We start from the raw sequence: 12,327 nt of genomic DNA, 5'->3' as shown, positions 1-12,327 counted from the left end.
GTGAATGGGTTGACTTTGGAAGATGCCTGGGAGATGTAACTCACAGCTAATAGAGATCTTAGCTAAAGGATGCGACAACAATCACTCTTCTCACTTTCTATTTTATTTATTGTTCTTCTGGGCCACATCAGCACTGCAAAATACCCTCATGATTTTGGCTTCCAGAGGGGCCAGCAACACCATGCTGCTCTCCCAGAGTGTATATATATATATATATCTTTTCAACTAGTTTTATATCTGTGCTCTTATTTATGAATCATCATGACTGTGATCGAACGAGGGGCACAAAATGATCGAGTTGTATATATTAATAATGTAGTGATATGTTTGTGATTGTTATTTTCTGTAATATATGTATGTGCATCAGAAGTAGCTGGGGAGATGGCGCATAGTCTGACAAATCAAAAGTGCACTTAGAAATAATAGGGTATAAGCTTTGAATGACTCTCTGTTCATAGACGAGGTTCTGTGCATGATAAAGGTAAGCACACACATATTATATGATATATTTACTGGCACCATGCCCAGTTGCAGAGCATTGGCACAAGCCTGGCAGCCTTGATATATAATGAGTCAGTTTATTGATGGTACAGTTATAAGGTAGATTACTATTAAAGAGTCAATTTATTAATGGTACAATTAAAAGGTTGATCACCATTAGGGCTGTGACACACGGGGAGAATAGTTGTGCCACGACAAATCTCCCTTGCCACGGGCGACTTATCTCCCCAAAATGTCATCCCACCGGCTAGAATGTAAATCGGCGGTGGGATGGCATACACGGCAGTGCGATTTGCGGAAGTTGCTGAAGTTTCCGCTCAAGGCAGCTTTGGCAAATCGTGCCGCCTCGTATGCCATCCCACCGGCGATTTACATTCTAGCCGGTGGGATGGCTATTCGGGGAGATTAGTCGCCCGTGACAAGAGAGATTTGTCGTGGCACAACTATTCTCCCCGTGTGTCACGGCCCTTAAATTGCCGCCCCATGTGAGGAGGCAGGTACAGTGCTACATAAATGTCCCGTGTTCTTTCTACCTCTTCTCCTTCACATTCCAGTGTGTAAGCCACACACACCACTCTGGTGCCAGTATGTAACTAGCCTCCCCAACAAGAATTTATATAAGACCCACCCTGTTTTGCTTTTTGTTATTGAATATTATAGTGTCTGCACCTTATGGAAGCCCTAATCTTTTTACTAGGTGTTTATGGAGACTAAATCTTCATATCCTACTGATGCCAGCCCCACCTTAATGCCACACAATGTTTAATGCCAGTGCCATGTTTTCTCAATGCCTAATACAGCCAGTACAGGTATGGGACCCATTATCCAGAATGCTCGGGACCTGGGGTTTTCCAGATAAGGGTATCTCCTACCTAAAGTCTGCTAAAAACATTATTTAAACAGTAATTAAACCCAATAGGGCTGTTCTGCCTCCAATAAGGATTAATTATATCTTAGTTGGGATCAAGTACAGGTACTGTTTTATTATTACAGAGAAAAGGGAATCATTTAACCATTAAATAAACCCAATAGGGCTGTTCTGCCCCCAATAAGGGGTAATTATATCTTAGTTGGGATCAAGTACAAGGTACTGATTTATTATTTAGAGAAAAGGGAAATTGTTTTAAAAAATGTGAATTATTTGATTAAAATGGAGTCTATGTGAGACGGGCTTTCATAATTCAACTCTTTCTTTATAATGGGTTTCCGGATAAGGGATCCAATACCTGCACCACAATGTTTTCTCAGCCCCTTTACATTTTTAGGCCACAATCAAGCAATACACATTGGCAGGCAGATGTCATCCCTGACTACTTAAAAGTGGAGGCATCAAAGTGCCATTTCTGCTGGTGAAGAAGATGCCGTGGGTGACATTTACCTATAGTTCCCTAACTAGCACTTTGGCGGTTAAACCCTTCATTCTTCGAATCTTTTAAATATTTTTTTACACAACACAAGTTTTGCTTGCTGCCCTACTTGGGTAGGCTACTAGCCTCAATGATGCAGAGATCTTACATAATTTCTGTTGTTTCTATCTAAAGCGCCCAAGAAGCAACATGGGGAAAGTTTTCCTAGCCCAGAAATCAATAGCAACCAATTAGCACTTTGCTTTTATTGGTGGAGTGCCATTAGAGTCATGAAAGTAAACATCTGATTGGTGTATATGGATACTGGGCTGGATTTGGGCAAAGCTTGGCTCATGTTGCTACACAGACTGCACTTTGAAGCTACACCCTGGGGTAGGAGTTACCTCCCTGCTTCCTATTGCTTCTATATGTGACAGAATATGAACCGTTAATGAAGAATACTCAAACACACCCCTGGGGCCCAGTAACACATACATGTAACATAGTAATGACAAGCATGGAAACTGAATGGGACTTTTACCTGTAGACAATCTCTAGCACCACGTACATCCCCTAGATATTAGGCTAATATTTATTATTTACTTTCCTACTGGTTGCTGTAGATGAATTGCCCATAGCAGCTGACTCCCGGTTGGTAGAGGCGATGTGGTGCCCCACGTAGGGTCTGGCAGAGTTCATGTCGCCTGATTGGCTGTTTGAGACATCAGGAAGAGGACTTTTGGAATGATTTTTATGCATAAAGCACTTAAAATAATAAACATAAAAGGGGTATTGTTGGGGGGCAGAATGAATTTTTAACTGAATAACTTTTAATGTTACTGGTCCTTTAATTCTTACCAAATAGAATGGTGTACACGGGATGCTTAGAGGGCTGGGTTCAGGTGCAAGAGATCATTTCAATATAAACACCTTGTTACCTCAGCAAGCCATGTATTTCCTTGGGCTCGGAAGACTTAGATTGTAAGCTCTATGGGGCAAGGATATACTGTGTCTGTATAACTGTGTGTGCAGTGCTATGTAACAGTAAAGCCAATAGGAAGCATGTGTCCCACCCTGTGCCTCTATCCACTCAGCATTAAATGTATTGTGTAAAACTGCCCTCTCCTCAAATATCAATAAATGTTATTTCTATAAGAAAACAAAAACATCTCACCATATTTTATCCTCTCTCTCTCTCTCTCTAACATCATAGCGGCTATATTTGTGCCATTGCCCTCACAGTATATAATCCTCAGTTCTACGGCCCAGGCTGACCTGGCAGTGACAGGGAATGCTGGGAATTGTAGTGCAATAAGGGCAGGAGAGATGCAGGTTGGTTAGCGCCGATTGATCCCTGGCCTGTTGTTAGTTACCTGTAGGTGACAGGGCAGTGTGGATATAACTACATTAGGGCTCATTAGGGGTACGTGCAAAATTGGCTGCAGTCAGTAGTGTGAATCCCCCTATATTGTTGATGCAAGTAATTGCATCAACACGTGGTAACCCACCTTTCTGCCACACTCACCCACATGACCATCTGGTCCACACACCTACCTCCTAACTGTCCTATATTAGCAAAACTGTAACAACACACTAAAACCCCTGGAAATGTGTTCAAACTTTACATAACCTGCAAAATTTTGTATAATGGGAGTGGTATTTAGGGGGTGTGGTCACAAAAATGGGCGTAGTCAAAACTTTTTTGTCCCTCTTTACATTTTTTAAATGCTGGGAGGTTTGCGCACACTCAGCCAGCATAGGGATAGTCACAGCGGGCAGGCAGCATAGGGATAGTCACAGCGGCAGGCAGCATAGGGATAGTCACAGCGGCAGCCAGCATAGGGATAGTCACAGCGGCAGCCAGCATAGGAATAGTCACAGCAGCAGCCAGCATAGGGATAGTCACAGCGGCAGGCAGCATAGGGATAGTCACAGCGGCAGGCAGCATAGGGATAGTCACAGCGGCAGGCGGCATAGGGATAGTCACAGCAGCAGGCAGCATAGGGATAGTCACAGCGGCAGCCGGCATAGGGATAGTCACAGCGGCAGGCGGCATAGGGATAGTCACAGCGGCAGGCGGCATAGGGATAGTCACAGCGGCAGCCGGCATAGGGATAGTCACAGCGGCAGGCGGCATAGGGATAGTCACAGCGGCAGCCGGCATAGGGATAGTCACAGCGGCAGGCGGCATAGGGATAGTCACAGCGGCAGGCGGCATAGGGATAGTCACAGCGGCAGGCGGCATAGGGATAGTCACAGCGGCAGGCGGCATAGGGATAGTCACAGCGGCAGGCGGCATAGGGATAGTCACAGCGGCAGGCGGCATAGGGATAGTCACAGCGGCAGGCGGCATAGGGATAGTCACAGCGGCAGGCGGCATAGGGATAGTCACAGCGGCAGGCGGCATAGGGATAGTCACAGCGGCAGGCGGCATAGGGATAGTCACAGCGGCAGGCGGCATAGGGATAGTCACAGCGGCAGGCGGCATAGGGATAGTCACAGCGGCAGGCAGCATAGGGATAGTCACAGCGGCAGGCAGCATAGGGATAGTCACAGAGGCAGGCAGCATAGGGATAGTCACAGAGGCAGGCAGCATAGGGATAGTCACAGCGGCAGGCGGCATAGGGATAGTCACAGCGGCAGGCGGCATAGGGATAGTCACAGCGGCAGGCAGCATAAGGATAGTCACAGCGGCAGGCAGGAGGATTTGCACACAGAGATTCCGTAACTTTGGAAAATGTGAACCTGTCTGGGGACCTGTAAAACAGGATGGAGAAAACTGCCACTTTCAGGTACATGACAAGGCTGCCTACATTACAGGCAGTTAATCCAACATACCCCCATTGACATATTAGAGGTTTTATAAAACTGTAAGAAAATGCAGCATAGCTGAAATACATGACACATATATACTATATAACAATCTCAGCCCGGTACTACAGGCAGATCACAGCACTCAGGTGACAGTGTGAGGATTAAATCATACAGTTTTTCCACAGCAGGCATTTAGATACTTGTGCCCTGCCTGCCTTCATTACAAACTTTTGGTAATGCCAAATACACTGCAAGAACAGCTAAAAGCATGAAATAGCTATAGCTAAAGGTAAATGGGTCGCTGCAGTACAGAAATAACCTTTAAAATCAACTATAAAACTTTGAGGTGATTAGAGCAGTGACAGACACGTTACCCCTTCTGTGGAGCTAATACACTGGGTAGGGACCAGACCAAATGACATTTAGGGAGAGTAAGGGAAAGTCCATTAAAAACTATAGTCTGCCAAACTATCAGAAATTATTTATAACTTAATTAGAACCTAATAAACAGTAAAACATACAAACTTATGTAGGGGTTTACCAAAAATGGGCCCTTAGGACAGGAACCCCTAGGACAGGCCACAGGGTGGTGATAGTAAACAGGGACACTGGGATGACTGGGTTGTTAAACAGTTAACAGGGTGTATACCTGCAGTTCGGGATTTGGCCACAGGGTGGTGCATAGGCCCATATAAGGGGATGCAGCCATGTGCTGAGAGTCAGACATTTTGGGGACTGCTCCAGTAGGGAGTACCCCAGGTATAGCTTAGTGTTAGAAGTTATATAATAGATTGCTCTAGGAGTAATATGTAGGACACTAGGAGTTTAGAATGGGCGGACATTGCCCCTCCAGGAGTGGAAGTGAGGTTAAGACCTCCCGGCATTACATCAGCCGGAGTGCAGGGCCATAAGTGGTTAGGTAGGTGGACAAGGTCACCGCTAATCCAAGGAGGCTGTATCTGAGGGGGCTTAGGCGTGAGTACCGGGGTGGGCTGCCTGTGGTGAGGCTGCCTAGCGTGAGTACCGGGAAGGACCCCAAGAGGGGGTGCCTTCTGGCGTGAGTACCGGGGAGATCACCTAGAAGGAGACACTTGGCGGGAGTACCGTGAGTTGCCCAACAGGAGAAAGCACTCAATGAGTAGTAAGGAGGTAAAGCCCTGCATTACTGTATGAAATGATATGTACCACTCCTGGAGAGGTCCTGCCCTAATAAACCAATTCAATCTTCTGCATCAAATCAGTTGTGTATCTGACTGTTTCCTGCACAAGGATCACCTACCTGCTGGTAAGCTACTACCCCAGGGAGGGGCAAGGTACTGGGGGCTGTGTGTGGATCCCAGGCAGAGGTACTAGAGACTGTTAAGTTCCCAGGGGGTGGATTATAGTTCCACAACACCATCCCTGGGTGGAGGCACGCCTTTAAGGGAGAAATCCTTATTAACCCCCATAGTAAGCGGGGGCTCAGGACTCCTGTAGCGCCAAGAACAAGTAATCAGCAGGTAGCAGCACAGAAAATACCAAAAGTGGGCTACATTTGGAGGCACTGCTGAGATCGGTTTGAGAACCGTTTAGAAGAAAGGGCCCTAAAGGAATTGAGGCCTAGTGTAACTACAGTACCCTACTTCCGACCAGGCTAGATTTGGGCAACCCCCTGATCCGCATCCCAAGAGGGGAGTTGGCGCGAAAGAGGAGCAAGGCAGGCTCCTGGCCAATAGGATTGCAGAGAGTTGGCGCCAAGAGAGCCTAGGAGACTCGCAAGAAAAGAGGCGGGCCGAGGGTGACGTGTAGTGTACGTGTATAGTGACCGCCCCGTGAGGTTCAGCGGCCAATAAGAAGCATTAGAAAGTGCGCCAAGGGCTGAGGAAGTGACGATGCAGTATGATGTCACGGCGGCCATCTTGGGAAATTCCAGTTCAGTGTCTAGCACGCAGCGTGTGAGGAGCTGGCTGATGGAAAACTACCTGCAAATGTATGCAACTAGTGAGAGCGGTAGCGAGGGCCCAGAGTCCCTACCGGAAAGACCCAAGGAAGGCATGAAAGGTGGTGAGAGTAACCGCTACATTTGGCTGGGGTCTTTTGCGGAAAAATCCACCTCCAAGGGGGAGCCGGTGATGGTGCCTCTGTGCGGGGAGTGTGGAGCCGAAGCATTTCAGGCCTTGTCTGCAATACTCGGGCGCTGTATCCGTTGTGGCCGCAGATGTTGGCTGGGTCCCCTGAAAGAGGAGCCGAGTGCAGAAATAGCGCTGATGCCCAGGCGGCGTTGTGGTAAGCTGGGAACCGCACCATTAGTCACCCGAGATGGGGGGACCGGCAGTGTCACGGCTGTGACAGAGTCAGAGGGAGCTGTGGAACCAAGGCCCTTAGGGGGTGATGTCCAAGTGCCCGCAGAAATAAAAATAGAGAAGGGGGAGTCTCCACCAGAGGTGCCTGACAGGGAGGGAGAAGGGAGTGAGCCTGCGCCCACCTCGCCTATAGCTCCAAGTGTAACCCCTGAGCCTAGTGGAGTGGACTGTGAACCCCCAGTTGAGCAGCAAGTCCCTAAGGAGGAGGGGATAATAGCCTCCAGTGTGCCAAATAAAGAGGGAGAGACCCCAGAGGGGGTAATTCTGCCTTCTTATCAGCAGGCCCTGTTCAGAGGGGATCAACCTTTAATAGGGGCCACAGGGCCATATAGCAGCAGCATTACTCCTGGCGGGGAGGAACCCTGGAAAGATGATGAGGAGGATGAGGATGTGTTCAGCCCTCAAATCTTCAAGCTGCCTGACCTCTTTTACGCTCCTAGGAAAATTCTCAAAGAGGAAGAAAAAGAGTTTTGGGTGCTGCCTGGCAAAGCTGACCCAGATGTGTTCTGTAGGGTGTCACGCATTCAGCGGGTCATCAATTACAAAATATTCAGGCTCTGGGGCTATTTCATGCCATACGCACCATTGTGGGTGTTTGAAAAGATGGAGGATCTGCTAGACGAATGGATCATAGCAGAAATCTCTGCCAAGGAAAAGAGGGCAGGCAATGCCTTGCATCACTCTGATGTGAAGAAAAGGATGGCTGCGTGGAGATTTCTCCGGGCCTTGGAAAAGGAATGGTGGTGGGGCCGCACCGTGTTGCGCCACACAGTTTACAGCAGTGGGAGGAAGAGTCCCCATCCAAAGTATTTCTTTCTAGAGGTTGTTCTGCCCAATGGGGAGAAGGCTAGAAAGCCACATCCAAACTACTATGCTCCATACGAGGACATAAAAATGAGGTTCAGCTACATGGTGTAAGTGGCCTCAAGTGGCGAGTTAACCCCAGGAGGGGCTTTTCAGTTGCCGGGAGTAGCACCTACGGTTTGGTGTGCTCTCAAGGAGAGACTCACTTTCCACATGGAAGGAACTGTCGGGGGTGGGAGGAAAACCACACCACAGCCAGCCGGATGGCCTGGAGTGAGGACTGCTCCGGTTGAATCCCAGAGGGGAGCTGAGAGAGTTAGCCCTGGAGGGCTCCAGTTTAAAAGTTACCACCAGTCGGTGAAGGAGAGCCCAAGGTGGAAGCACCTTGGGACCTGGACTCCCTCAAGGAGGAGGGGAGGGCCAGGAAAAGTTTTATTTTTGCTGAAAAATAAAAGTGTTGTTGATCTGGGCAAATAAATTGTCCTTTTCTTCTTTGAGTGTGTGAAATGTCTAAAGGGGATAGAGACTCTTGTGGGGACTTTCACAAAGACTTTGGAGGGTGGGAATGTTGTTATGTCTCACTTTTCCTTTCCAGTTCATCCATTGTACCCTGGCAGTCTCCTGGAGGAGCTGTGAAGCGTGATGTGAACAACATGGTAAATGTAATGTATTTGGTAGAATGTGTGTCAGCCAGGAGGTGACAATTTTCTTGTAGGGGGAGAATGTAGGGGTTTACCAAAAATGGGCCCTTAGGACAGGAACCCCTAGGACAGGCCACAGGGTGGTGATAGTAAACAGGGACACTGGGATGACTGGGTTGTTAAACAGTTAACAGGGTGTATACCTGCAGTTCGGGATTTGGCCACAGGGTGGTGCATAGGCCCATATAAGGGGATGCAGCCATGTGCTGAGAGTCAGACATTTTGGGGACTGCTCCAGTAGGGAGTACCCCAGGTATAGCTTAGTGTTAGAAGTTATATAATAGATTGCTCTAGGAGTAATATGTAGGACACTAGGAGTTTAGAATGGGCGGACATTGCCCCTCCAGGAGTGGAAGTGAGGTTAAGACCTCCCGGCATTACATCAGCCGGAGTGCAGGGCCATAAGTGGTTAGGTAGGTGGACAAGGTCACCGCTAATCCAAGGAGGCTGTATCTGAGGGGGCTTAGGCGTGAGTACCGGGGTGGGCTGCCTGTGGTGAGGCTGCCTAGCGTGAGTACCGGGAAGGACCCCAAGAGGGGGTGCCTTCTGGCGTGAGTACCGGGGAGATCACCTAGAAGGAGACACTTGGCGGGAGTACCGTGAGTTGCCCAACAGGAGAAAGCACTCAATGAGTAGTAAGGAGGTAAAGCCCTGCATTACTGTATGAAATGATATGTACCACTCCTGGAGAGGTCCTGCCCTAATAAACCAATTCAATCTTCTGCATCAAATCAGTTGTGTATCTGACTGTTTCCTGCACAAGGATCACCTACCTGCCGGTAAGCTACTACCCCAGGGAGGGGCAAGGTACTGGGGGCTGTGTGTGGATCCAAGGCAGAGGTACTAGAGACTGTTAAGTTCCCAGGGGGTGGATTATAGTTCCACAACACCATCCCTGGGTGGAGGCACGCCTTTAAGGGAGAAATCCTTATTAACCCCCATAGTAAGCGGGGGCTCAGGACTCCTGTAGCGCCAAGAACAAGTAATCAGCAGGTAGCAGCACAGAAAATACCAAAAGTGGGCTACACTTATATGCTGCACTCCTGGCAGGGGAGTTTCTGGGGTCTATGCCGCCCTGAGGCAGCCTTTCCAACGCCCCCCAGCTCAATGGTGCTCTCTGCACTAGCAGAGCCGGAATACTGATTTAAAATAGCACCCTCTAGTGGCTAAATCATATATAGACCCAGCGACTGCATACAAGTGGTTTCAATCCAAGTAATGCAAGTCAATACAGTACAAATAGCGCAATCAGGGGCAGATTTGTCAACATTCTGATTTTTAGCAGCTTTTAAAACCATGAATAAACTCCTGGCAGGAGAGTAGGGACCAGGGCCGCCATCAGGGGGGGACAGGTGGTACTGTTGTACTGTTGAAAAATCTTTTTCAGAAGGGGGCCCAGATTTGTTGCGAAAGTTACATAAGGTTATGTTAAAACTTACGCAATTTACGTAACTTTCTTAAAAGTTGCCTAGAAACTGACATCCAAGCAAAGGACAACGCAGAGAAGGGACAAACTCCACTCAGCACTAATGAATTAAACAACTTAGGGTAACATCTACTTCCCCCAATGAACTGACTGACTTATTAGCACATTTATTATTCATTTAAACTATATAAATGATCTGCTTGTTATAGGGAAACACCAACTGTTAAGAAGCTATTTACTGAATTCTATTAGTGTCTCCTACATGCACTTTCCAGCAGTGAAATGACTGGTTATTGCGCCCCACAGAAACATTATTGGGCCCCTCACGCAAGTTACATAACTTGTGCAAAAAACTTACCTTACTTTCATAGAAACTCATGTAACTTACATATAAACTCCACTGACCCCCCCCATTAAAATACTGCACATTTATTATTTTAACTATTTTTATGAACTACTACTGACTAGTTATTGGGCCCCACAGCAAGATCATCCAGACCCCTAAACTTACCCAGTTTACGTAACTAATGCAAAAACGTACGTAACATCCATAACCAAGCAATGACAGCGCAGAGAAGGGGCAGGTAGGTGGGAAGGGGTTAAAAAAAATGGCGTATAATCAAGGAAAAAGTTAAATCGGGGAAATACATTATGCATTATATTTTGGTGGGATCACAAAAACTGTATAATGAGGGAAAACAGGGTGTGTAAAATTGAGGTTTTACTGTAAATGATTTAACATGACAGCCAGAAGTTTCCCATATTCCAATATGCTCTCCTTTTGCCGCCTCACTTGCTCACCAGAGCCCACATCTTCTTTTAAAAAGTTCCCCTCTCCATGGGTTCCTCCTATTTATCTAAATACTTGTCACCCACTGACTATATCTTTCCCCATTTTTACTACCTGTACATATATTCTCATTCTCCATACAACTGAGCAGAGAAGCGTCAGGAGGTACTTCTTGCATCAGTAACTTACACATTGGCTGTGCTTTCCCTGTGGCCTTGGCAGGGGGCTCTTATGTTGCACATTCACCATATAAGCAGTGTTAAACTGCTATTATCATAGAAACAAAAAGTAATAAAATGATTTAAATAAATTACCGAAGTGCTAGGAAGGGCCCACCGAGCAATTTGGCATTAATTTGCAGGGGTGGAGATATTTCCCCTTTACATGAGAAGTGATTCCCAGAGGAATCCCAGAGCTGTAGATTCAGCACAAGGTTACAGATCAACATTCAGACAAGGAATGAAAAAAAAAATACTCTTTATTTACATGGTACCTTCTTAAGGTCACAGTGCAGTGCATCACAGATGAGAAGAACAAAATATTATTTTAATATTATATTTATATATATATATCTATACACAGATAGAGTAAGCTACAATTTCCCTTATACTGATAAAATACTGGTGGTAAGACCTAAAAGCACTAATACATATACAGAACAAGGTGAGCCCTATCAGAATCAAATATTAATAATAATAATAATGTTAATATCACAGCTTCCTTAGAAAGCATTAAATTATATACTTAACATTCATTTACATATATGTGATACATATATAATCCGCTTCCATATGCTATATACAGATATTTACACCTTTTGTACAATTTAAATTAAAGAGGAATGTCTGAGGGCAAAACCCAAGGGTGCAGTCGTTTATTTGCCAGAATGTAGCAGGGGCAGTGAATGGGCAGGCCTCCAGCTGGCACTGAGCGACATGTCCCAGCATCGCTCTATGGCCAGTCGGCATTGGCTGAAGTTCCCTGCCAATAGCGGCTCTTTACTTTTGACCACCAATGTCATAATGTTTCTCAGATTTTTGTTTCAGGACCCTCGGTGGAAATTGGCTGGAAAGAATTTCGGATCCTTAAAGCCTCTGATGCGCAAAGATGTCCAAAACATTTATTGTACCACTCAGGACTGTGGCCCCTAGGGAAAAAAAACAAATATGTCAGGTTAGATAGTGGCCCCATAGTTATTGCCTGCTTTGCACACTGAGTACTTATTCGCTATGTGCTACTTCTACAGCAGTCAGGGGAACTATAGGTTGGACACCCCGTTATTGTTCTTTTCTTTCCTCCCTCAGATAGGGGGATGCCCAGCTTTCATTCCTTTTCTTGGGGTGCTCATTTCTCTAACTACTACAGGGTAAGTAAAATCACAAAGTTTGCAGTTTCAGGATATCACTTTGGATTGTTAAGCCTTTATGTACACTGCCAGCTTATAAATAACATCTATTCTTCTCTTAAATTACATAAGGTTGGGATCAAACGTTACACAAGAGCCCCCCAACTAGGGTGCCCTGCGATTAGTCCCAGAAGGCCAGTCTGACCCTGCTTGTGTTCTTAGACGTCCTCTATCTTTTATCCTATCAGAAATTTACAG

The 12,327-nt window shown here is 46.5% G+C and overlaps 1 protein-coding gene across 4 annotated transcripts in view; it reads right to left on the bottom strand.

Moving 5' to 3' along the window:
- Window positions 1–11,183: 11,183 nt before the first annotated feature.
- Window positions 11,184–12,327, bottom strand: part of stard13 (StAR related lipid transfer domain containing 13) — a 163,714-nt gene continuing 162,570 nt past the window's right edge. For 3 of the 4 annotated variants that reach the window (XM_031896084.1, XM_012957181.3, XM_012957180.3), the window contains one exon: window positions 11,184–11,871. In XM_031896084.1, the coding sequence (XP_031751944.1) occupies window positions 11,754–11,871 (118 nt within the window). In that variant the 3' untranslated portion in view covers window positions 11,184–11,753. The remainder of the gene's footprint in view (window positions 11,872–12,327) is intronic. The other variant, NM_001045767.1, reaches the window with a different exon arrangement.

The sequence above is a fragment of the Xenopus tropicalis genome, chromosome 2 (genome assembly GCF_000004195.4).
Source record: "Xenopus tropicalis strain Nigerian chromosome 2, UCB_Xtro_10.0, whole genome shotgun sequence".
Taxonomy (NCBI): Eukaryota; Metazoa; Chordata; class Amphibia; order Anura; family Pipidae; genus Xenopus; species Xenopus tropicalis.
This window is presented reverse-complemented; position numbering and strand designations above follow the sequence as displayed.